This window comes from Siphateles boraxobius, unplaced genomic scaffold, assembly GCF_051911475.1.
Source record: "Siphateles boraxobius isolate OS27281-9 unplaced genomic scaffold, OSU_SipBor_1 100, whole genome shotgun sequence".
In the NCBI taxonomy this organism is placed as follows: Eukaryota; Metazoa; Chordata; class Actinopteri; order Cypriniformes; family Leuciscidae; genus Siphateles; species Siphateles boraxobius.
Window position 1 is genome coordinate 3,588,460 of NW_027508701.1, and position 27,177 is coordinate 3,615,636.

General features: G+C 40.1%; 3 protein-coding genes and 1 pseudogene across 3 annotated transcripts in view; 1 reads left to right on the plus strand and 3 right to left on the minus strand.

Moving 5' to 3' along the window:
• The window catches only part of LOC143747003 (uncharacterized), a 119,615-nt gene that overhangs the window by 58,488 nt on the left and 33,950 nt on the right, over positions 1-27,177 (minus strand). The window lies entirely within an intron of this gene.
• LOC143747277 (THAP domain-containing protein 6-like) lies at positions 453-9,072 on the minus strand (annotated as a pseudogene).
• LOC143747287 (zinc finger BED domain-containing protein 4-like) lies at positions 17,088-18,875 on the plus strand. The gene has a single exon (XM_077239961.1). It carries the CDS (start codon positions 17,088-17,090, stop codon positions 18,873-18,875), a length of 1,788 nt encoding a protein of 595 aa, XP_077096076.1.
• LOC143746876 (uncharacterized) overlaps positions 21,178-27,177 on the minus strand; it is a 39,938-nt gene continuing 33,938 nt past the window's right edge. The window contains exon 3 of the mRNA XM_077239096.1: positions 21,178-22,416. Within this exon, the coding sequence (XP_077095211.1) occupies positions 21,449-22,416 (968 nt within the window). The 3' untranslated portion in view covers positions 21,178-21,448. The remainder of the gene's footprint in view (positions 22,417-27,177) is intronic.

Consider the following 27,177-nt stretch of genomic DNA (forward strand, 5'->3'; position numbering starts at 1 on the left):
ACATAATGCTCAGACTTGCTGATAGCATCTTTAATTAGTATAACTAATGCCAAGGATACAATGACAAAGTATACACTTGAGGTATTTACCTTACTTGTGGAAAACAAAAACTAAACTAAACAAAGAAACCTCTTTGAGCGATGAGGTGGAGTGCCATCGTTCAGCCTCAACTTGGTCAAGTAAGCTCGGGCTTCAGTCATAACCCCTAACGTGTCTTCCCAGTTGCGGAAACCTAGTGGAGCTTTGAAGCCTGGGTTTTTGCTGTTCATAACGTCACAAATCTGTCAATCACCTTTAACACAAATATTCATCATTACAGCTGGTTATGATTAATAGTTCAAAGACCTATAGAAGGTAGCCCTGTTAGGATAGAGCAGATGTTAGCAGTTGGTTGCTTGTTCAGAAGAATGACAGGATACAGAAACCCTGCGTTAGGGAACACAGGCTTTAGGTCAGGAGGCATGACTGTCTCGCATCTCTGTGTTATCGTGGTAGCCTGGAAGAATCAGCTGCTGTTAGGTAAGGGGAAAGGTTGATTGAGCAAAGACCATCCTGATGCCACAGGCATTGGCAGAGAAAAAAAGACTGTTCGAAAGGATTAAGTGCTTGAACCACCAGCTGAGGGATGGATGACGCTGATGATTTAGGACAAGAGCAGAAATGTCCACTTTTAGAAAACAATTATCAATCAATTATATTACTTTTTGCACATTTCATTCCCAACTAAAAAATAATTACCTGAAGAAATTCGATCGTAGGAGAACATTCTTTAAACTGCGGACATCCAGCTTCCATGAGCACACGAAGAGCCATCGCCACCGATCGACTCAGTGTCTGGGCCGCCACTGACACATTCATCTTCTGCCCCTCAAAGCTGATGTGTTTTCTGGTGATTATGTTGGCCGCATGAAGACCCTCGTGTTCCTGAACATCATTCAACTCTGATATGTATTTCCATTTAACTGTTCCTGCAGGACTGACGATGGAGCTGTAAGCTTGTGTAGAGCCTCCTAGCGTGTTTAGCTATTAGTGCGGAGTGCGCTCCCCGAATTCCTATGTAGCGAGAGATCTCGCTCTCTAATATTAATTAATGCTCTACTGTAGCTCCCTCATTATTAGTTAGTTGTTAGCATTTACTTTAATGGTAGCTTCTAACTTAATGCAAAATGACCATACAGTGTATTTATAGCTAAATGAAAGTGAAACACTAATTGTATGCGCCTATCTCAAGTGCTTGGTTAAATAAGCATTAACTTTTAAAGTTACATTAATATTCTACACTTTTTAAATGGCTATCAATACTATAAGTGCAATAAGCATCAATTGAAAAGTCCCTTATCTTAATCAGCGTTACTAAACACTTTCACTTTAAACCATGCTTTTGTAAACTCAATAATATTATCTGGCATTAATTAAGTATAAAAATGATCAATATCATAAACCCAAGGTAATGAAAATCTTCAACAGAAATACGTTTAAAGGGCACCTATTATGGCATTTAAAATGTTCCTAATATTGTTTTGGGAGTCCCCAACAACAGTTTTACATGCATGCAATGACAAAAAACACTTTTGTTGTCTTATAATATGCATTTATTTTTACCGGATTTGCTCACGACTCGTTCAACGACTCATTTTTCCAAACCCCTTCTTTGCGTGACACTAATCTGCGGTGATTGGTCAGATGACCCAATCAGTTATTGTTTGCGTTAGCCCAACGCATAAACATATTGATAAAGCACTGCAGTACTACAAGGTATTGCTCTATTCTTTATGACAACTCCAATAACAACGACAAACATTTCACATATTTCACAAAAAAAAGGGACAATTGGAGACAATAGAAGCTGCGCTGAGCGTAACTTACACAACACACACAAATACTTATTGAGCATGCTACAAAACACATAAAAGCAACAATTATTAATAATACTTACAGGAAGCTGATCCAAATAAAATTGGTACTGGACCTTCCTTCAGTATCAACCGGCTCGCGAATCCACACTTGAAAGCATTTATGTTTGTAAAGCAATCGTCATTAAAATAACGCGAACACAGCACAAGGTTCGCCCCATACTTGTGTGGTATAGTTGTATATATGAACTGTAGACATTTAGTCTTCAAATGCTCCTCCCTGGGCAGTGAAAAGGGGTCGCTTTTGATTCGCACTTCAGAACACAGCGTCTTGTTGTCGACATGATGTTTTCAAGTTTTCCCTGGTGTCTGCGTGCACAATGAGTGGGCGTATCTTATTCAAATAACTTGTCAAGTTGACGTCATCTAGATAGAGAAAAAGCATCGTTCGTCTATCGATTCATATCAGCGACTCAGAGTCGACTCTTACTTTTAAGAGACAATAACTTTGTATACGGTGAAGTTTCATATTTAAAACTTTGCAGGATGTTTTCGTTCACTTAGATCTATGTTACACACTACATGAAAGGTAATTTTCCATAATTGGTGCCCTGTAAACTGTTTACTGAAAAATATAGTATTTACATATATACAGTTCAAATATCAAAAGTGCAATTCAAATAAAACACAGTTCAGCCAATTGACCAATTATACAAACACACTCAATTCACCAAAATTAAAACTAAGCCGGCAAATGACTAAATGGCCACTCAATGAAATAAAATAAATACCCAGACAGTTAGAGGAGAACACGTGGCAGGCCTGTAGCGTGGCTTGGGAGTGGAGAGACCTTAAACACAATGGTCGCTTCGTGCAATGGCGCAGGAAAAAAACTCTGCTGTAGTTGTGCTGGTCGTTGTCGTCATCCACGCAAAGCGGTGCTGGCGATGCTGGCGGTTGAAGACGTCGTCTGACAGCTAAGCAGGGAATGGCTCTGGAGATATGTGTTTTTCAGACGATGCACCAAAGGGCAACCGAGCAGGCTACTACTGGCAAAGTCCTTGTAGCTAAATCGTGCTAACTAGCCGTCCACTCTTTCACCTCGTGGAAAACTCTAAGCAAGTTTTTCAAAACCATCAACCATTACACTGTAAACTTATTCAAATGTCTGTAACTCACTCTTTGTGCAGTCTACCAGTACAGTCACAGCGCAGTTCTCACTCATGTCCCCCTCTCTCCTCTTCTTTTCTCGTTTTTCCCCAAGGTTCCTCTTCCTCCTTCCTCCCTTAGGGCTTCACTTGCAACATGTTCCTAGCCAATTTTCACATATGGCAAGGATCCATGATCACAAACACATTTTCCCCTGAAGAAGGCTGGACAAAATATGTTCGATATATGTCCGTCCATTGTGACACACACAACTTTGATGCCACGTTCAGGAAGTGCCTCCAAGGCTTGTAGAAGCAAAATCCTTTGTGTATCTGGTCTAAGTGAGCTTATGAAGTAAAAGGCAATGGGTATTTTCCAGTGACCTTGTAATCCAACTACCATGAACACTAGGGCTTCACTTGCCACGCTGGTCTAATCTATCCCTCTGCCAAGATCCCCAAAACCAATCATTGTCTGTTTGTGTGAATCGTACTTCACTTGTCTCCTTATAGACATGCAATCCAAAACAAGACACAATCGACCATACCTAACAGGGTCTTCGTTTTTCCGTCTCTGTAGCATGTCTAACAGCGACGTGTTTAACCCAGGCTGAGCATCCACAGTCTGCAACCATCTGTTACAGGTAAAGCTATAAACAGAACACATATTGACATATCAGTTTCATCTATTTCTGACAAATGTGAAGTTGTAGAAAATATTATGATTACTTTAGAAAAGTGTGAGGATGTGGGAGTGGTATCTTCATGGTTTCCCTCAAGTAAGTGTAGGCTTTAGGTCCATGCAAATGCAGCGTTAAAGCAAATTCCCTTTGAGGAGTGAAGGCATGGTCGTGCTTGAACAGTTCAACTGGAAGGTCTGGAAGGTTCAGGGAAATAATAATTTAATAATAATAAAATTATAGTTTCACAGAGACGTATTTCAGATAGATTTAGAGACAACTTGATCATATGCATTTTTTTTTCTACTTGTTATATTTAGGTGCACCCAAATTTGATGTAAAAGTTTGTAATCAGTTGTGTTGCTTATTTCTACACAGTAAGTCTAAATGAACTAAATTCAAGAGCCTAGGTTTGCAACACAAACTTGAGAGGTGCAAAACAACAAATCAAATTAACTTGTTGCTGCGCGGCACACAGCTGCAGGTTAAAAATTGTAGTTGTACCGATAAAATTGGTTGCATTGGTTTAAATCCTCCAACAAGGAGCCCACTGTCTTCTTTTTTCTTCTTTCCCTGTCCTCCGCATTTCTCAAGTCCCGTCGTAACTTCTCCACGTTCTCCTGAGACACAGCCAACTTCTCTTTTGCTTTAACTGGGTCCAAGGCATACTGATGATCTTGAAAATATTTACAAACTCAGTAACTTCAACTAGTCAGGTCCGAATCTTCAAGATTTTGTAACCCTGTAGGCGTTTTTGAGGAAAAGTTGTTATACCACATTTTTAGAAAGTTCAATGTCTCCTGAATAAGGATCCACCGTATAACATTGAAATAAGGTTCCCATTTTCTTGTAATTGTTATCGAAACAATAGGTGCATTATTCACAGCCGAAACACTACAGGTGGATAGGGTACAATTTTTAAGTTATAGATATCACCATAAAACATTTCCAGTTTTTCACTTACATAGAGACAAACATTTTTGTATTACAAGTTTTCTGAAATGTCATGTTTACATATGCAAATGAGGCATTATCTATTTAAATATGTGCTCATTTGCATAATCTAAACTTTTATATCGGAATTTAAAAATTCACAGACTCAAATAGACAAAGTGTAGTGAAATTAACAGTTGTGCTTTGTATTGTTGTGTATTTTTGCTTCCCTATTTGAAGTTCAACAGTAAGACCCAATCACTGGGAAGGCAAAAACTGTCAAGGCAGACAGAAACATTCTACAGCGCCTCATTGCTGCATATGAGGCAGGACGCCCAGTCAACCTCAAAAGCATTATGATGCATGAACTATTCGTTGTACCTCTGTCCTTGGCAGAAGTTAATGGGCAGCTTCGTTCAGGTTCAAAGGCGATATTTGCTAAGGTCTTGACCAGGGGTGTCCAAACTCGGTCCTGGAGGGCCACTGTCCTGCAGAGTTTAGTTCCAACTTGCCTCAACACACCTGCTTGTAAGTTTTTAGCATGCCTAATGACCTTCAACAGCTAATCAAGACCTTGATAAGCTGTTTCAGGTGTGTTTAATTGGGGTTGGAGCTAGACTCTGCAGGACAGTGGCCCTCCAGGACCGAGTTTGGACACCCCTGGTCTTGACTGCTGACATTCCATGTCCCAACCACCTTGGTGCCACAGACCTACAAGACGAATCAATGCTTATCGTTGATGGTCAAGCTTTGGTCATAACTATTGGGAAGGCTAAAGAAGCAAAGACTTTTGGAGACCTGGCAGACATCTTTGTGGAAACTGTTCTCCGAAGTGGAGCACAGTTCCAGCGAATTGATGTTCTGTTTAAACGCTACCACACACGCTCAATCAAGAGTGGAACACGTAAAAGGCGTGGAAGAGGCTTGGTGGCAATCAGAAGACCAGTTGAGGGCAGAGATTTACCTCTTCCCACAAAATGGGAGAACTTTATGGCTCACGAGGACAACAAGGCAGACCTTGCTCGCTTTCTATCACAACAGCTGATTGTGAGAGCACCAGACACCTAGATTATAGTTACTGCAGGTGGCTTCAGCGATGAAGAGAGGGTTGAAGCATCTAACACAACCCTTAACACTGACAGCTTGGAAGCTAAACATGAAGAAGCAGACACAAGAATTATCCTTCACTGCATCAGAAGCAAAGCATCAAAAATTGCTATCTCTGCAAGAGACACCGACATCTTGGTACTGCTGATTGCCCACTTCCACATGATGCCATGCCAAAAGATCTGGATGAAGACAGGTACAGCAAAGGAGAGAAAGAACTTCCCAGTTCATGCTGTAGTGGAACAACTGCAGATGGAGCCACATCCTCGAGCTACTTCATGGTTTCCATGCTCTCACTGGGAGTGACTCAACTTCATACATTGCAGGACATTCAAAGAAGAGATGCTGGGAAGTTTTCATAGAGTATTCACATCTACTAACGGGGCTTGGCGAAGGTCCAGTGACCACACCATTCAGAATGCAGAACAGTTTTTCTGCAAACTCTATGGTGTAAAGTATGTTGATAAAATCAATGAAGTTCGAGCAAGCATGTTTGTCAAGGGCATGACAATAGAAAGACTGCCTCCAACCAGAGACGCTTTCTACTTCCACATTCAGCGCTCTCACTTCCAGGCTTTGGTCTGGCGACAGGCCTACTTGCAGCAGCCAGTTCTGCCACCCCCTGAAACCATAGGATGGATGACAGAGGGGAATTCCCTTATTCCTCAGCTCATGTCACTACCCCCAGTTCCAGATGCCTGTGAGGAGTTAATCACCTGTGCCTGCACCACTGGGTGCAAGACAGCCCGATGCGTCTACAAGCCTAATCCATGCACTGCATCTTGCAAATGCAGAAAGTCCAATGATACTTGTATGAACAAATAACTTCTGGAATACCTGTGATCACAGTATTGTTGCTTGATTTTGTTGAAATTTCAGAGTTCCAGCAGCCATTTAAACATTAAAAACTGTCCCTTTCATGTTAATGTTGTTTTTTTCATTGTTTATGTGTTTAAATATTCTGAGAATGCACAGTTTAGTTCTAATGTTTAATGTTTAAACTGCAATAAATGCATTAAAACGTTTTTTTTTGGCAGCCATTTTGTTTTTATTGTTTATGCCAAAACAGTGATTTTTACAACTTGTTATACGACTGAAATGGATTCAGCACCTAAAAATCATATAGAAACAACACTTGAAGTACTTTTCCTCAATATGTCTACTGCATCTTATCCAGGGCTATTTATCTATTTTGGGACTCGACTATCATGTATCCTAACTTCTGAAAATGTCACTGTTACATCCACCAAGCATCCAAAGGTGTTTAAATCATTTCACTTACTAAGATTGACTGATCAAAGACATCTGGTCTTACAAACCCCCTGACAGGTGTGTTGGACCATGGGTGTGGAGATTCTTCAGTTGCTTTGTTTGACGTTCTGCTTAACCTGGATGAACTAGGCTGCTGGAGAAAAGGGAAATTGAGCTTATAGGAACACGTAATCAATTACAAAATGTTGTGTTAAAATTTTTTGCTGTGACAAACTTTTGAAAGATGATCAGGAAAATTAAAAATGGATGGGGTCGCTCCTTGCCGTAAACGGATGGTCTGTCCAGTCCTGTCAAAATCTTCAGGCCGAGGATGACAGCTGCACAGTAAAATGCGGTCTTTTGGCTCAAAGCCCTCTGTCCTGAGTGCTGTTGTCCATGACCGACGTCTCTGTTTATCACTTGGGAATCTACAAACAAAACAAATCTATAAGTCCATAGTATTTTTAGTGTACTTCAAGGGACATAGTCAAGTGAGAGCAGAGTAAAGGGCCTGGCTGAAAAGGTTTGTTCCCGGTTCTTTGTTGTTGTAAACCGTTTCTGTTTTTTCCCATTTTTTCCCCGTCACGTCGTAGCTCAACAGATACAATCAGGGTAAACAGCCAGAACCAGTACGTTTGGATAAACTTGTTTAGGTGGACGTTTTAACTTAAGACTCATCTCCGTTAGCCAAGAATGCTGACTGAAGTTAGCGTAGCATGCTAGCTGGAAATAGACGGAGACTGAACTCGGCCACACAGCGCCAGTCGGAGAAACTATTGAATAGAGACCAAAACAACTGTCCACATTTCCAACATCTTACGATCTTATTACATTGTTATAAATACATTCTGTTCATTGTCGGTTTTCCTAACTGTCAAAAACAAATGGGTAACTAGCTAGCAAACTAGCATGGATTAGGTGTGGTCGTTAAACAAGGACTGAAACAAACCAACGTAACCAGAAATATAATTTCGTAACATTCAATATCATAAAACACATTCTCACTTGTGAAATGTAATCCCTTGCAGTCTAGTTTTTAGATTTCGTTCGTGTGATCTAGTGTTAATTTCGTTAACGAAAACTAAACGAAAATATTTTCGTCAACGCACATTTTTCACCGAACGAAAATTAGACGAGACGAGACTAAAATCCCCACTAATAAACAATAACTGGGAGTAAATCATAAATAATTTTCGTAGACGAATAAAGACGAGACGAAAATGCAGTTCGGTAAATAAAAGACTGGGCTAAAATCTATGGACATTTTAGTTCACGAACAAAGGCGAGACGAAAATTACATATTATTATATGATATGTTTTTGTCAAATCCTGTCTCCTCCTCCGCCTCCTCCTCGTCAGCTCTTCCGCCACACACCCACTTTCAAACCTGGAGCGGGCGGGCGGGCCGGGCACAGAGTAGCCTACACAACACATGGAGCAGGCAGGAGCTGGATTCACGGAGAGGCGGCGACAGGTTAAAAGTAAAACATGCTTTGCACGGGGCTCGGGAGAAAGAGGAGACGTGATATATGGACACATTTTCGCTTCATTGAAGTGGAGAACAAAACCAAATGCTTGATTTTAGTCGAAGGGAAGGAATGTGGCCACATGGTAGCTGGAAAAAACAACAAACCTGAAGAGACACGTCGCAGTTCCCCACAAAGACATTGTGGTAAATTAACAGAGAGATTGGTGGTGGTTGTTTATAATGTAACATTCCTTAAAATTGTGTTTTTTATCAAAAAGATGAGAAAATGTTGAAATGTGAAATAATTTTAGGAAATGTTAAATATTATCTGCAAACAAAAAAGTAAAAGTTTAAAATGATATCCTGACTAAAACTAGACTAAAATGTTGACAGTTTTTGTTCACTAAAACTAAACGAATAAAATTATGTTTTCTTGGACTAAAATAAAGACTAAAATGCTCGACTTATAGTCGACTTAAACTAGACTAAATAAAAATGGGATGATGTCGACTAAATGTGATAAAAACTAACAAGCGATACTGAAACTGGACTAAAACTGAAACTAAATTTAAAAATGGCTGGTAAAATTAACACTAGTGTGAACATCCATACGCAGCACAAAAATCCGGCATCATCCATGAATTCGAAGTACAGGCAGAGATAGCAGTTGTTACGTCCCAAAATGATTTAACTTTGTCTAAGGACATTAAGGGAGTAACATTTATTTTGTCACTGAATATCTTTAGAAAGTACAGTGCAAACAGTGGTAATAATAATAAAGCAGAGGAATTCAGAGTACGAACATTGATTTATTCATATTCCCAGCCCATAAACACAATGGGAAAATAAACTTTAAATGATTCCATGTATAAATATAACCTATGACAAGACCCCTGTTCCAAGATGGCGTCGGTTTGACGCATGCTTAGAACCCCAAGGTGACATCTAGTGTATATATCTATGCGTATTCTGACAGGAAGAACGTTAGCCTCTGTCAGTGTCAGCTAGCTAACGCCAGTATATGAGTGTCCCTTTTGCTAGAATGAACAATCCACAGTATATGCATTAATTATAGTTTTGTCCACCAGTGTCCAACATTATTGACAGGGTGGTGCTGTCAGGTCTAGGTGTTACAGGTCGATGAAGAAGCGAGAACAGACACATTATTTTAAGGTTATTTTAGGAATCTAAGGCATAATGGCGAGAAGTTTAACCCCTTCCACTGTTGCCTGTTTACATCAAGTCAGTCAACAGCCATGTGCAATAAATTGCTTTAGCTTTGTGACAGAAGTGCGGTATGCAAATATCAATATCATAATAACGTAACTTTGCATTTAAATTCTTTAATATCCTGTTTGTTGAATCCAACATGTTAATGGTGTAAGGGGTTAACTACTCTACTGCGGTTGCAGATTTTTGGCTAATTGTAATGCTCTTCTTTACATTTCTATATCATTTGCAATAAGATTTTCATTTTAGTTTAACTTTATCAGCTGAAATTATCAGTGTTGTGTCTTTAAAGTAGATTGTTTTCCAAGCGGCTGCAGCCGAACTTGAAGAAAGCTCATGCAGCTGAACAGCAGGCAAGCTTCTGTGCGATCATCCAGTGGCCTTGTTGTTCCAGAGTGCCCATTACAGCATGTTGCAGGTGAGGGCTGTGGTCTGGGATGATGTGTACATGGGCAGGTTGATTGGAGTGACACTGGTTCTAGAGGTCTACCTTTGATTGTTAACAAGCACATCCTCAATCCCGGTTTGCTCTTCTATCTCTTGTTCTGCAGTGAGAGCTGTACCGCCACCTGTGGCCTGATGAAAGAGATGAAAGAGATGAAAAAGATGGTGGACCTGTACTTCTTTGGTACATACATGAATGTGTATCTTCAGCAGAAAGTGAAATGACCTGAATGAATAAAGGATTTTATTAATTTCCTTTTTCTGAGTACATCTTATTTACAACATTATTACATATTTACATTATTTTTAATACTTTCAGGACGGACTGACCTTTAGAATTGATTATAGATGAATGACTTCTCATTCAATTATATACAATGTTTTCAGTATACAGTTAAATGCTTGAGATCGGGAGAAACACTATTCAGCAGTGTAAATATAAATATAACAACCTATTAGCTTGTACTGTGCCAATTACACACTTTATAAGTTCCCAGTACACTGTGTGAATGTGTAGCTTATAAGTAGGAAATAAATATAGAATGGGCATTTCAACACAGACATTTGCCGAGAAACACTGTCTTTCTAGCAGTTGTTCTATACTAACAAATGATTTATAACTGAAATATTCCCTTTATTAATAGGTAACAAGCACATTTATCACTAATAAATGCAATATTACTTCAGATTATGTTCCCTATTCTAAAGTAAACATTTGCTGTTTTCCTATAAGAAAAGAGACATCTAATATTGCAGTAAACAACACAGTGTACAAATCTACAAACATCTACATGTTAAATTGGTGTGTTGGCTAGTAACCTTTTGAGCAGTGTTGAAAAGGACCTGAAAGGGCCCTTTAACTTTAAATTTCTATTTAAGATTGTTACAATTAAAACAGTGTTTTTATTGATTTATTTTATATTATTATTATTCATTCATTCATTCATTCATTCATATGTTTTTATATACTGTGTTGATTGTGATTATTCAAGATGTGTCTCATCATTTTGTTCTCTTGAACCATAAAAACAATAAACACTGAGTTGTTCACGACAATATTACATGTCTCTTTTCTTATAGGAAAACAGCAAATGTTTACTTTAGAATAGGGAACATAATCTGAAGTAATATTGCATTTATCAGTGATAAATGTGCTTGTTACCTATTAATAAAGGGAATATTTCAGTTATAAATCATTTGTTAGTATAGAACAACTGCTAGAAAGACAGTGTTTCTCGGCAAATGTCTGTGTTGAAATGCCCATTCTATATTTATTTCATACTTATAAGCTACACATTCACACAGTGTACTGGGAACTTATAAAGTGTGTAATTGGCACAGTACAAGCTATTAGTTTGTTTTATTTTTAGCTAATTAGTACATTGTTAGGACAGAAACAAGTATAAAGGGGCTATAAGACAAAAATAAGACAACAGCCAATGAAGGCCTTATAAATAGCTTGTAATGGCATACAAGTACATAACTAGTTACTTACACATGCAGTTATTAGTCATTAATTAGTGTCTAATTTCCGATCCTTAAAATAAAGTGTTACCATAATTACTACTATATTATTATTACTCATATTGACAATGACATCTTTTTCTTTCTCACACAGATACCTTGCAGCAGGAGAAAGCTTTACTAGCCTGGCCTATCAATACCGTGTGGGGGCAATTACTGCGTGCACATCTGTGCACATGACGTGCAGTGCCATTGAAAAAAGGATGATGGCGACCCACATTCCTCCACCAACTGAGGACCAGTGGAAAGCCACTGCTTCCAAATTTTGGGGCAAGTGGAAATTTACAAACTGCTTGGGTTCGATAGATGGGAAGCACATCACCATCAAAGCACCTCCCAATTCTGGAAGTCTGTTTTTCAATTATAAGAAGACATTCTCCATTGTACTTCTGGCACTTGTGGAAGCAGACTACAGGTTCACCTACATCCAGGTGGGAGACTTTGGCCGGGCCAGTGACGGGGGGTGGACTCCTCTTCAAGGCTTGGCAGGGGCATGGAGGCCAAAACCCTGAATGTGACCGAAGACAGCCCTTTACCAGGTTCAGGAGTGCAGGGTCCCATGCCCTACATCATTGTCGGAGATGCAGCATTTCCTTTGAAAACTTACCTTATGTGGCCTTTTCCGGGTCATCGTCTGCCAAGGTGGCGTGAAAACTTCAATTACCGACTGTCCACGGCCAGAATGGTAGTTGAGTGTGGCTTCGGCATCCTCGCTGCGAGATGGAGGGTGCTGCTCTCGAGGCTGCAGATGACACCGGACAATGTGGACAGTGTAGTGATGGCCTCGTGCATCCTGCACAACTTCCTCACCAACCCATCGCAAAACCAGGGATGGCAGGACGAGGCAGAAACTGAAGACAAGTTGCTTGTTATAAGTATCATGGGAGGGAACAGGGGCAGCAAGGATGCCTATGAAGTGCGAGAGAAATTAAGCACATTCTTCAACTCTCCGGAAGGGACTCTGTGATCACATCACAACTCACATAGTTATGGATCCATGCCATGTCAGACTTTGTTGTGGGAAAGTAGTGTTCATTGTAAATAGTTTAACAACTTTGGTTTTCTTTTCCTTTAATATAGTTAGTCATGTTTAATTTAAAACATTCTGTGTGGCATTTCATTTAATGAAATGCAAATATCCTTTATCTCTTCCTAATTATAAGAATTGTCATAAATAAAGAATTACAAGTTGATCTCTACAAAACAACTTACTTTATTTTTATTATCACAGTCATTGCACTGAAACAGCTGTTTCGTAGTCTGTGGGGTGACAGTCTGTGGGGTGACTTGTGTTTTTAAAGGTATGGGAGATTTTTCTGTGGTATGTGGCAGATGAACACATCACTTCAAACTATTTTTTGAAATGTTAATTGTTAGTACAATGTAATTCTGACAAAAATAACACGAAAATAACAACTTGACGTTTACATATTCCAACAAACATAAAGCTTTGTAGGTCAATTTCTGAATTTATGAAATGCAAGCAGGAGACAGCAATAAAGTGTGTGCTTGTTGATAAATAATATAGGAGGGATAGATAACGTACCTCTACACCCTGCTCACTCAAACTTCGATCAGAGCTGAAAGACCACATGTAGGCTAGTTGCCTATGACAAAACATGCACTTGTAGGCTTTATATTGTAAACCTAACATTACAATCAATAGCTGTGGCAACTGCGTCCCATGCCGCCTTCTTTTTTTCGTAGATCTTTATAACAAGGATCTTGTGGATCGTACAGTTGATGGTGTTTCTCCACCTCTTCAATTAGCCTGCCATCGTCCATCGTTGCAAACTCAAAGTGTAGACTAATGTCCGGTTTCAACAATAAAAAGTCACGTGATTTTTTATCACCCTTGTTCGACATATGGATAGAGAGTTATGGAAGGCCTATACTTCATGTTAAACATAAATATATAGCCTACTGATACAGAAAAGACAACGTCGGCAGTATTGGCCGCAAAATATGCTACAGAATATTTCGTTCTGTATTGACAGGTGCAATATTTGAAAATCGATAATTATTATTTTTTTTAAATTATATTTATATTTGCATTTATGTCAAAACCTATAGACTTTCAAACATAAAAATGTCATTTATTTATATGTAAATGGGTGGCCACTTACCTGAACAACATCAACGCTTCCGATCAGTGGAGCTGGGAGATAGCGGTCGACCTTTCATGATGGTCCAGATATGCAACGGTGAGGAAGTGATCGATCTGGTGGTACTGGAAAAGTTCATCGCTAGGCTACCTCGAGGAACGGCTGAGTGGGTCCAGTGTCACTGAATCAGGCCATACAGCTCCAAGGTTGCGGAACAATGCGTTCCACGTTCACCTCTTCCCTCTCTCCGCCAGTCTCTTGGCCATCCTTCTGCTGCTGGGGCAGCGGGGAGACCTGGGCCGGCCTACTGGAGATCCGGGTCATTTCCAGAACCGGTTTCCTGTAATAGAGGTGGGAACGTTGATCCGGGTCCTGACTCCTCGTGGGCTGCCCCCGATCAAGCCAGGCAGTACCAAATACCTGTGAGTATTAAGGGGGGTACATGTCAGGCTTTGGTGGATTCAGGCTGTAACCAAAGCTCCCTTCATTCGAGCTGGGATGAATGCTTTTCCAGGCAGCTCACTGTAGTCCCATGGCAGGCCAACTGGGGATCTCGACTATGAGGTAAGATGAATGGACAGGGGAGATTCATGTCAAATGTATCATCTTTATCTTTTAAAACGTTGGAATGAGGTGACGTCGGTTGAGTTAGCAGCGGCCATTTCAGCAGAGGAAGATCTCGGACCAGAAGCAGCTGGTAATCCGCACATCTGCTCGCTCTGGTCCCGGGGAGATCACCCCTGGCTGCTGAAACTCACTGATTTAGCCAAGTTGCAAGCAGATGTTTTTTCACCCCTGCCCGGTCACACAGACCTTATTCAGCACCACATCGAAACAATTAAAAGCCATGCTAGAGTTGGGCGTAATAGAAGAATTACATAGTGACTAGGCAACCCTGATAGTTTTGTACCCAAAACGAACGGCTCTGTGCGTTTCTGTGTTGATTATAGAAGGGTGAATATGGTGTCGAAATTCAACGCCTATCCAATACCCAGAGTAGACGAGTTGCTGGTTAGGTTCAGCCCGCTTTTATTCGACATTGGATGTGTGTTCCGAAGATGAACGAAAGTCTCACGGCGTTGGAACAACATGAGGGTGAGTAATTACTGACAGAATTTAAATTTTTGGGTGAACTATCCCTTTAATCATTTATGAAACAAAATGGTAATTAGAGTTGAGCCGGAAAGTCGGCTGAAACGAGTATCCGGTACGGATAGAGCACTTTTGCCGAGTACGAGTATAATACGAGTAATACGAGTCAATATCTGTGCTCGGATTTAATAATAAAAATCCTCATTGGGTAGCTGACTGTGTCTGCGTTCTGTGATAGACTAGTCACAGCGCCCCTCCCCTACACGCATACAGATTTGATTTATTGTGCTGCTGTGTCCCGCTCTGCTCACTCACACACAGAACACTCTCTCCCTCTGTCTCTCCCTCAGTCACTCAGGTTCGCGGGTCTTTTTTCCGTTAACGTTTAGGGTTTCTTCATCTTCAGGTTTGTTTTTTACTTCGGTTTGTTTATTACACTTATTAACCAGTAGAGTTCTGGTAAACATGGGGTTTGTTCAGACGTGGTGCTTGGTAGAATGCGATTCACGTTGCGTCTCTGCCTGTCAGATTTTTTTTTTTTTTTTTTAAACCGTCAGCAGTTTTTTTTACTTCACGCACTGAGGGTCTGACACTTTTTGCTGTATTTCATTAACCCCTTAACGCCCACTGTCATAAATATGCGACAAACCGTTTGACTCAATCAACCAGTCGAGATAACGTCTGCATTCCCCCAATGCCGGTTACTGCATATTCGCTACGGACCTATGAACCTTTGACAAGCACTTGTTTCTAGTGGGACCGCAAAGTGACGGACTTATTTCCTGTTTACGCACGAGGATTACTCCGGTCGTGAAGTTATGGATATGAGTCGGGAAAGTTTGATCCCGAGGTGTATATAAGGTAAGTTGTGCTAAGATAAAAATACTCACCTGCTTATTGTGTGCTTATACACTCGACGGAATGAGGTGAAATATGTGTGACACGTATTTTTGAAGTTATTCTAATATTTAGCTTTGTAGCATATTAGCGACAGTAGACCATAAGCCTAATGCTGACCGTTAACCAGCGCTATATAGAAAAACTCTTTTCGTGACAGCTTATCTAGGTAATCCTTTGCATTTTGCTTAGTTATTTTTAATAGTCTGTATACAGACACCATGCTGGGATACACCATGCTGGGATATGAATACAAAAGCTAATTATTTTTATGCAGATCCGAATGAAACCTTCCATGTTTTATTGAAAAAAATTAGCACCAGCACCAGCCAAATGCTGGTTAATTTTTATGTTGGCTGGTACTAGATTTTAGACGGAAAATGCTGATTTCCTATTGAATGGCTAGTGAATTTCGCCAGTTTATCCATAGATTATCCATAGATTTTCACATTTCTAAAAGTTAATTTTGACCCCTGCAGGTGTGAGGAGCAGCAGCAGTGAGGAGGAGGTTCTATACCAAGATGCGGGCAGCGATGGCGAATGTGTTTCCGAGCCAGGGGATGAAGAAAAACATTGTTACATTGTTGTGCGTGCGTGCGTGCATGCCTGAGTGTGTGTATGTATGTATGCATGCATACATGTGTGTCCACGTGTGCGTGAATGCGTGCATGTGTGTGTTTGTATGTATGCATGTGTGCGTGCGTGCGTTTCCTATAGCCTTAACAGTAACGTTTGTGTATATTGTGTTGGTGACATGAAAGTGGTCATAATTCTTATTATTAAATACCTGCTGTTGCAGATTTATATAAATAAGTTAAAAAAAAGGGTGAATAAATAAAACATTGTTTTTTCACTCTTATTTTACTGTGTTTTTTTGTTATCTTATTATTGACCATTATGCCCGCTGTTGCAAATTTGCAACATACCAAAATTTTGATTTATTTGTTGTGCAAAAGTGAAATTGATAATCTCAACATTATTTACCATCTACTTAAAGGCAAAAACACACATAAAACATTTTTTTATATACAGCTATATAAATTCAGGCGTTAAGGGGTTAAAAAAATAAAGGAAGTCGTGGTATAAAACTATATTACAAATTAGTTAGCTAGCTACACACACACACTCTCTCTCTCTCTCTCTCTCTCTCTCTCTGCCGGTCATCTGATTTTTTTTTTAAACCGTCTGCTGGCTCTAACCAGTTTTTTTGACTTCACACACTGAGTGACACTTTCTTGCAGTATTTTATATCAAAAATAAAGGTAGTTTAATATTACAAATTAATCTGCTGCTACACACACAACCTAAAGATGTAAAACATTACAACACAACATCTCTACATAACCATCTGCTATATGTCTCCTCTTCCTTCTCGGGTCACTGGTGTTCAGCTGGGTGCTGCTAAGGGCTCAAATTCATCTTCCTCTTCACCAATACTCACTGCATTTGCAGCAAAGCAGCCATTCTCAGCAAACCATCCCCGGTCAGAACAAATCACAGAGATGATTGGTAAAATGATTTGCACTGATCTTGAACCTTTCTCTGTGGTGGAGAGGAGAGGCTTCAAGACACTTGTTGGCTTTTTAGAACCCAAGTATAAGATCCCATCGAGGCACTATTTCAGTCGAACTGTAGTGCCTGAGCTGTATGAGGCAATGAGAGGGGATTTGGTCCAGTCACTTAAGGCAGCTCAAGGAGGTGTCATCAACCTCACTACAGATCTCTGGACCAGCAATCACAACGCATATGCATATCTCTATCTTACTGGGCACTGGTGTGAACGTGTAGGGGAAACTTCAGTACAGAGGAAAGCAGGGCTGCTAAATGTTGGTGTGCTGGACATTGAGCACACATCAAACAACATTCTGTGCTGCCTTAAGGAAAAGATGAGAGAGTGGGAAGAGTCTGTTGGTCAGTCTGTCACAATACGGTTTGTTGTTTCAGATAATGCAGCGAATATGGTGAAAGCTTTGACTGAATATGGGCACATCCGTTGCATGTCCCATACGCTTCACTTGGTGGTGATCAAAGCACTGGAGAAGGACGGGGTTGTGACATCCCTTCTCTCCAAAGCCAGGAGCATATCTGGCCATGTTCATCGCTCAAGCAAAGCCAGCAACAGACTACATGAGCTGCAAACACAGTTGAACCTCCCCCAGCACACGCTCATAACAGATGTAAAAACAAGGTGGAACTATACGTTCTACATGCTCCAGCGGCTGGTGGAGCAGCGCAGGGCTGTGCAGATTATGACACAGGAGTCTAACATGGGTAAATCTCCAACAATCATCTATCCAAATGAGTGGGGGTTAGCATCAGACATGCTCACTGTTCTTATTCCTTTTGAGGAGGTCACACGGGCGCTCTCAAAACACAGCGCCTCCATCTCTGAGGTCATCCCCCTCCTGCATGGCCTGTGCTCCATCATCAGGTCACTGCATGCTGGTGAGGAATCTGAGGATGAATCTGATCAGTTCATGGCTGGTGATGATGATCAGGATGCCACAGTGGGGCTGGGCCAAGATGTTGCGGCTGAGTCCAGGGAAAGGTTAGGCACAGTAGCAAGGAAACTGGCAGCCAATCTGAGCAAAGAATTAGAATGGCGTTTCGAACCAATTTTTGCAAACTCCACATTTCTGCTTGCCACTCTCCTTGACCCCAGATATAAGGCCAGATGTTTTCCAAACAATGTTAATGTGGAGGCACTGAAGAGGACATTACTCCTCAGGATGGAGCTCTGTGACCCTGAGGCTACACCTGCAAGAAACACAGAAGAGACACCTGCCACCAGCAGCACTTCAGTCTTGTCTTTCCTGCAGAAAAAGATATCGGCTATTCCAATGAGGACACATTTACCATCAGGTGATGTGGAGGCCTACCTGGCAGATGGGGACATCAGCCTTACCGATGACCCAATGAAATACTGGTCAGGCAAGCTTCAGTGCTGGCCCAATCTTACACGCTTTGCACTGCAGCATCTCAGTTGTCCACCTACAAGTGTCCAGTCTGAGGGTGTTTTTAGCACAGCTGGAAATGTGGTCAGTCCACAACGTGCAAACTTAGACCCTAGCCATGTGGAACAACTGGTCTTCATTAAAGTCAATGCAGATCTGAAAAACAGTGTCAGACTATTTGAACCGTAGAACATTTTGTAATCAGCAATAAATAACAATTTCTGAACAACCCATATCCATTGCATGCTTAAAATAACATACCGGTTAAAGCCCCGCCCATTTCAAGGCAACCCGACCCACTTCCTGGTTAAACCCCGCCCACTTCCGGGTTAGGCCCTGCCCAGTCTGAGTACAGATACAGATACAGATAATTCATATGGTTAACACAGATACAGATACAGATAATGCTGTACTCGCTCATCCCTAATGGTAATGCTTTAGATTACAGCCCGCAAAGTATTACAAATTTACAGTTTACCTTCCAGTAATTTGAATGTACCTATAAAGAACGTATGTGTTGGAATGAGGGAAAAATATGTAAAGTTTGGGGAATAAAGAAGTATCAATCAGGAAAATTAAATAATTATTTACACTGGAAGTATTTTAGTATGGAAGCCCTAAAAGGCCATGGATTTTAATTTTTTTCTTACTAGTTTCCTCTTAATAACAACTTAATTTTCTTGCGATCTCGACATAAATGTTTTCTCGCGATCACTGCACAGAAGGTCCATCTCAAGTGGTATTTAGACACATTTACATAGGCTGTTAGCTGATCATGGGTATATAATGTTGCATGAATGTTTTAAAATATAATTTTTTGAATTTAGAAATATGTAAAAATTAAACTAAAAGTTTGATATTTTAAATAGAAACGGTTTGTAAAGTGTAAATATGAAAATAAATGTAAATTTGAAAATATTATTGCCAGTAGGTGGCGGCAAGTCTTAATGTGTGAGTGTTCAATACAATTGTTCAAAACGCAGGTTCATTCAAGAATCATCGTTGCTTGGAGATGTGCAAAAGATTCTGGTGCGTCTTTGTTTGAAACAATTTTTACAAAATAAAATAAAAACAGATAGTATTTTGGCTTAAATGTCACTTAATATCAACTTGTTTATTGGACTTTTGTACAAGATCAGCATCACAGTTGCAATCATGCCAATATTCTGAGAAAGTCTTGTGTGATATTGCTTAACTATATATTAGGCTTGCTGCGATAGTCGGTAACCGGTTTTCAAGGCAAGGCAAGTTTATTTATATACCACATTTCATAAAAATTGTAAAATAATCACAAAATAAAAGCAAGGAAAATTAAGGTTGTAAAATGAATTAAAAGAGATATAAAGATGATATATAAAGTTCTCATCTGGCAAAACACTGGTGTATCATGTCTTTCACAGCTCCCAGTTTTACTGTGAGATTTTCCCATGGTGATTACACTGTGTCTGTGGTGTTCTTTCGGTGCGCCCAAGAAATCTATTGGACGTCTCCAATAGACCAGATTTTCCCCTAAAATCGGACATGAGGAGCTCTAGGGCTCACGGGGTAACCTCAGGTTCAGAGCCCCGTCAGTCCAAACCCCAAAAACCCATTTGTTCAGAAGCTCTAGGAATGGAATCAATCCAGTCCATGATCTTTTATTCCAAAAGATGACGATATGATGATCAGTATTTGAGTTAAGGATGTATGTGGATAGGACCAGCAGATGAACCATGGCCTTTATGTTTCGTTTGTCAGGAGATTCTGGCTAATGACAGCATGAGACCTGCACAACTTTGCCGACACCTTGACACCAAGAATGATGAGGGTAGCAGGAAAACAGACAGAATCTTCGACAGAAAATGTCAAGCCTTTTCAAAGTCAGAAATAAATTGTGGGAGATTGTTAAATTAAATGCAAAAGCCACTGAAGCTTCATATCGCACTGCACTGTGTATTGCCAAGGCAGGCAAAGCACATACCATTAGAGAGACGTTAATGCCGGCAGTCAAAGACCGCCACGGTAGGAGAACCAGTGGCTTCGAAGACCGATTCTGTCCACTCTCTGACAACAGTTAGGGTTAATCTCAGACACGGCACAGACAGGAGCAAGTGCTAGACAGCTTGAAAGTGTTTACCATATCTATTCATTCATGTAATACCTTATCATTTAAAAAAATTGCAACTCATAAAATATTAAAATATGAGTTTAAATTATAGGATAAAAACTAGTCAAGGAAATAGCCATTGGTAATTATATTGAAGGATTTGAATGATAATTTTGCTCCAAAATTAGCACATTTGGTATGGAAAATGTACATATAAATACAGAAATACATTGCCATTTTACATATTGGATTGTCATTTTGAATATTAGATTTCAAATTGAATATTGCTACCCATTATGCTTCCATACTCCCAACCTTAGGCATATTCAAGTCAGGTCTGAAACCACGCTGTTACTTGTGCATTCTCTCATTGAAGAGGAATCAAATAATTCAGTGCAATGTTCATTATTTTATTCAGTTAATGCCCTTTAATTTGTAATTTCTCCAATTACATTGTGGCATTTCACAGCAAAACAGGTTTATCTAACATTTTGATTCTGATGTATTGAAAAATCTATTAAATTCCATATATTAAAATTTTGTTTTACAACCATTTTCTGGTGGAATTTAAAATTGCCAAGCAAAGTGTATCTGCAAGCGTGACCAAAAAAATAAAAGTAAAAAAATAAAACATTTGACCCCGAGGAAGATTAAATCACTTTCCTCCAGAGTAAATTTACAGGTGATTTTTGATATTGCTTTTTTTTCTCTTGGCAGACTTTGAACATTTAGGTGTCTTTCTCGAATGAGTTTGCAAATGATGTTTCAGTTCTCTTTGATTCGTGAAACTCGCGTCACACTTAGGACACGCAAAAGCCTTCTTTCTAGTGTGACCTCTTATGTGCCTCTGAAGGCTTGATTTGCTTGAGCATGTCACTCCACACTGAAGACACATGTGAGGCTTCTCTCCGGTGTGTGTTTTTACATGGTTCTTCAGGTGTTCACTGTCTTTGAAGCTCCTTCCACACTGATGACATTTCTCTCTTGAGTGAATCATCATGTGGGTTTCAAGAGTTTGTTTAGATCTGAAACTTTTCCTACACTGAACACATTTGAAAGGCTTCTCTCCGGTGTGAATACTCATGTGAATCTGCAGATTTCCTTTTAGTGTGAATCTCTTCCCACACGTAGAGCAGGAGAAAGGCTTCTCTCCAGTGTGAAGTTTTATATGGACATTCAAGTTCCCTTTTTGAGTGAATCTTTTCCCACACTGTTGGCAGGTGAATGGGTTCTCTCCAGTGTGATCTCTCATGTGGACATTGAGGCTTGATTTTTGAGTGAAACAGTTTCCACATTTTTGGCATTTGAACGGCTTTTCTCCAGTGTGAACTCTCATGTGAACTTCAAGGTTTCGTTTTTCACTGAAAATCTTCCCACACTGTTGGCAGGTGAACGGCTTCTCTCCAGTGTGAATTCTCATGTGGACATCAAGGCTTGATTTTCGAGTTAAACATTTTCCACACTGTTGGCAAGTGAAATCACTTCTAGTGTTTGTCTTCGGAGCTCCTTTTTGTGAGGAAACCTTTTTTGTAATTGAGCAACTTACAGACTTTTCTCCAGTTTTGAAATCATGATCTTTCTCATGATTATTATTCAATTCAAATTCAATCAGTTCTTGACTCTCCTCTTTCAGCTGCATTCGGTCTAAAGCAAAACAAAAACAAATACAAATACAAGTTAACCCTAGTTTAATGGCACAAAGCAAAACATCAAACCCAACAAAGGCCCTGTTTACACCAGGTATCAAGAACTGTTCTGGTCAATCAGATCAGAAGTAAATGAGGGAGACACTTTAAAGTTTACACCTGGGGCTGATGCATAAACAGTCTCAAACAAGTTTAAATAATTCTGTTTACTTCACTTCACTCACTCCAGTATAAGAGTGCGTACATCATCAAGAGCAGGGCTATTCAATTAGCTTAATTTGAGGGCCGGATCATTAAATCGAAAAGTTGAGATGGTCTGCTGGGTTTTGCTTATTTATTGAAACATTATTTATTATTCATTTAAATATAACAGTATCAATAAATAAGCTAAATTAAACCTAACAAAGTATTCCATTTACTTGGAAATGTGGTACCCAACAGTATACAGATTTAGAAGATCATAATAAAAAAACTTATTTACACCTGTGAACACTTTTCCGTGGAACAAATCTATGAATTATTCAAGCTCACAGCTATTGGTAAGAACCATTTTATTTATAATTATAGGGTTAAATAAAAATATTCTGACAGTGAGACTTGGTAATCACAGGTAAAACCATGAATGGCTCCTCACTCACTACCACTGTATAAAAATGCCTAAACACAAGTACAAACTATACACACACCTTCACAAAGAAACTGCCATAATTTCATAACAAAAACGAATTATATATTCCTCTACCCACCTAATAAATCTAAGGCAATATAAATGACTGTAACATAGTATTCAATATTAATATTCCACATTTTTGCCCAAATCATGGTAAATTACTACAGTACATTCAAGGTAAATGTTTGTAAGGGTGTTGATTAGGGGATTTAAAGTCTTCTAACTTCATTCATGGCACAATGTTTCTGCTGCTTACCTCATCAGTCGTGTTGGGAATGTTGAGGCCGTTTCATCCGATTTAAAACTAGTTAAATCACTGAGTGATTTGTGGTTTGTTACAGACAAGTTTGTCAAATTGAAACGCTTCTCACTGGATGTCACAACGCTCTTTAATAATAGTGTCAGGGACCGGGAGTAACAACTCCTTTGAGCTTGTGTTTCGTTATCCACTGGGCCGTGCTGCAAAGGTCAAAGTAGACTAGTGAAACTACTGAAAATGGTGCGCAAAGGCAAGAATCGAACCAAAAGAATGATTAATCTCACTACTGAGGAGGATGAGCCATGAGACCCAGTAGCTCCTGAAACGGTTTTAGGGGAAGGCTGTCCACGACTATGAATAATGCATCAACCTCTGAATTCTCAGAGCACTCCAGCAAAATCTAGGCCTGCATCTGGGCCAAGTCGTGGACTGCCACAGGAATAGGATTTGTTAGGGACAGTGAGCTTTTGCTTAGGTTGACCCTGAACCCCATACTTTCCAAGTAGCTGAGGAGCAGAGATCTGTGCATGCATAGTTCCTCCTTCGTTTGGGCTAAAAGCAACCAAGCAACTGTCGAGGTAGTTCAGAATGCATACTCCAATCTGTGTCAGTGGGGAGAGAGACACATCCACGCATCTTGTAAACGTGTGTGGAGCTAGGGACATTCAGAATGGTGGGACTACATATTAACAAGACTCCCCTTCAGATCCACTGCTAAAAAACAATCCCCACGGCAAATCAGCAAGAGCATTTGTTTCAAAGTTTACTTTCTGGATGGCCGCCTTATTAGGGCGCGGGTTCAGACATCTCAAATCGAGGATGGGCCTGAGGCCGCCATCTTTCTTTGGAACGAGGAACTAGCGACTGTAAAAGCGTGACTCGCTGTGGGCTGTGGAAACCTCCTCCACAGTGCCCTTCACTAGCAGAGCCTGTACTTCAGCTCAGAGGATCTGTGCGTCGACATCCAAGAATGGGAAGGCCTGGGAGCGAACTGAAGAGAGTAGCCTCATTTGATTATTTCAACCCAATTTGGCTTCTGTGGCGGGGGGGCTGATGCTTGCGATGGGATAATAAAGAGGAGGAAAGCTTTTTTGTGATGGTATTTGCTTATTATTTGATTTGCTATAGCAGCTCATATAACAGCATCTGGGCGCATACCACTGGTGGGGGGGACCCAGTACTGAAAACAAACATGTTTGCAAACGTGACCATCTTGGCGGGTCTTAGCCTCCTCTTTGAGCCTGAAACATCAGGGATGCTTGGGGTCCAGCACTAACTTAGAGAGGAGCACCTGGCACCAGGGAAACAGCAGTGCTTAGCCGGGTGGAAGTGCTGCTTCACCTTGTGTTATGCCTTGGGCTGAGGCAGGGCAAAAGTGGAAGCTGAGTTGGCGCTCTTTTGAGCCAACGAAAACAGAGCAGGAAGTGGCCCGCTTTGGCAGGAAGTGGCGCGTCGCCTGTGACGACTTCTGGGCCACTGTAAAAAGCTCAGACAAGAACTGCAGAACCGAACAGACGAGAGGGACACAAGGGGGAGTTAAGGAGAGGCGTCTTGTCAGTGCCCTTAACCTCCGCCAAATTTAGCCAAATTCAAGGCCAAATTAGCCATGGCTCGCCCAATCGCTTGGGCCGTAGAGTTAGTGGCATGCAGGGTAAGGTTGTACATTTCCTGAAGAAAATGAGAGTTGTGCTTGCCATGCGCAATTACTCGCCCAGGTTTCTACTTGCAAAATGTACTTTCTTTTTTGTTGCTCTTAGAGATTGGACGGATAGCCGCAGAGAAGGGAGTCAGCTGTAGGGATGGGCTATATGGACTTAAAACAGGGATCTCCAACCCTGCTCCTGGAGAGCTACTGTCCTGCAGACTTCAGTTCAGTTCCAACACACATGCCTGTAATTATCAAGTAACCCTGAACAGCTTGATTAGCTGGTCCAGGTGTGTTTGATTGGGGTTGGAGCAAAAATCTGCTGGACAGTAGCTCTCCAGGAGCAGGGTTGGAGACCCCTGACTTAAAAATATTTTCTGTATTTATATATATATATATATATATATATATATATATATATATATATATATATATATGTGAGTCATTCCATGAAACCGGTACGATTTGGACTTACACATTTTTAGATTTTTTACCAATAAATATTACTTTTATGAACAGCCCACAACATTAATGACATATTTAACTTCCAGAAAAACATATTTTCCCACCTCAGGCATCAAATCCCTATTATTATTGGTTATTATTTTAAAATATGGGCACTATTAGTCTTCAACCCCGTTATGGACAATATATGAGCTCTTTGAATATGATTATAAAATGTATTTGTAATGAAATCAACATTTTCCTATTAATCAGATGTCCCTCACACTAATTTAGTAATTGCAAATATAAAAGTTACATAAAATCTCACACTTTTGCTATACTAAAGCCTGAAATGGGCACTTTTTGTGACAGCAACCTCATAATTTTTTATCAAAGATGTGGCTAAACTTCAGAATTTTAACTAAAATCAGTATTCTTATGATTGCTCTAAACATTCTAGACTAAGTTCAACAAACATTAAATTACTTTTTCATAAACATAAAAAAATAATTAATAAAAACTTACGTGTGACAGGGTTGAGACTAGGGTAACGGGGTTGAAGATGGTAACGGGGTTGAAGAGACAAATACAGCTTAACATATAAATAGTTGTTTTTTGCTCAAATTGACTGTAACATTTTCTATACACACTGTATTTCATTATGTAACAAAGAAAGACAACAAATATAAATTGCAATTGAACGGAGTTTTATTAACCCGACTGCAGGAAAACAATAACATAGTATACATTAGAACGGACTGAATAGGTCCTCAAAATAAAACATAACTTTTGCTTTTTTGATGTGTGTGTGTGTGTGTGTGTGTGTGTGTGTGTGTGTGTGTGTGTGTGTGTGTGTGTGTGTGTGTGTGTGTGTGTGTGTGTGTGTGTGCTTGCGTGCGTGTGCGTGTACGAGTGGCATTCAAAATCTGGCCCACACCTCTTTCAAGATCTCCACATGGCGCTTTGTCACAGGCTTTGGGGGTGGAATGATTTCAAGGACGTCATCAAACAGGTACCAGAGGATATCATCCCGAGCCGGCCAGAAGAATCGGTTGCAGCACACCTTCTCTACCAAGTTTTCAAGATTGTTAGTCTCAATAAGTTTTAGCTGATTGAGCTTCTCAGCCACAAAGCTCAGATTTTCATGCAACTTACACATGCATGTGTCTCGTTCTGAGATTGTTGGATTAACAACCCAAAAAGGTCGAAGGTGGCAAAACAGAGAATATGAGATCTTTTCATCAGAGTTCTCTGATAAAAATCTTCTGTGAAGATTCTTTTGTGTATCCACCAGGAACCTTTTCTGCATCTTAACTTTTTTCCTTGTGAGTGTTTGTTTGGTCCCTGTTGTGATCCTACTGACTTCATCTCTTACATAAAACATCTTCACTCTGTTCTTGAATTCATCAGTGAACCTGTTGGTCTTCTTTCTTTCAAAGTTAAGACTCTCTTTATGCTGCCAACGCTTACTCGAAAAGCCAAGGGAATCCTCAGCAAATCTCTGTAACCTGTATTTTTTGACAATTCTCCCTGTTGTCACTTTAGCAATTAATTGTCTTTCCCTTTCTTTGGTGGTCTGCTGATATTTGTTACTGATGTCTTTAATTAGTGATTGGTGATACAGCAACGTCTTCCTGATTCTGGGGTTTACGGGGCAATTTGCAGTTAGCTCATTAACCTTTGACTGTGGTGAATCGGAATGCTTCTTTAAACGTTGGAACCTCTTTTTGTATTTTTCTTT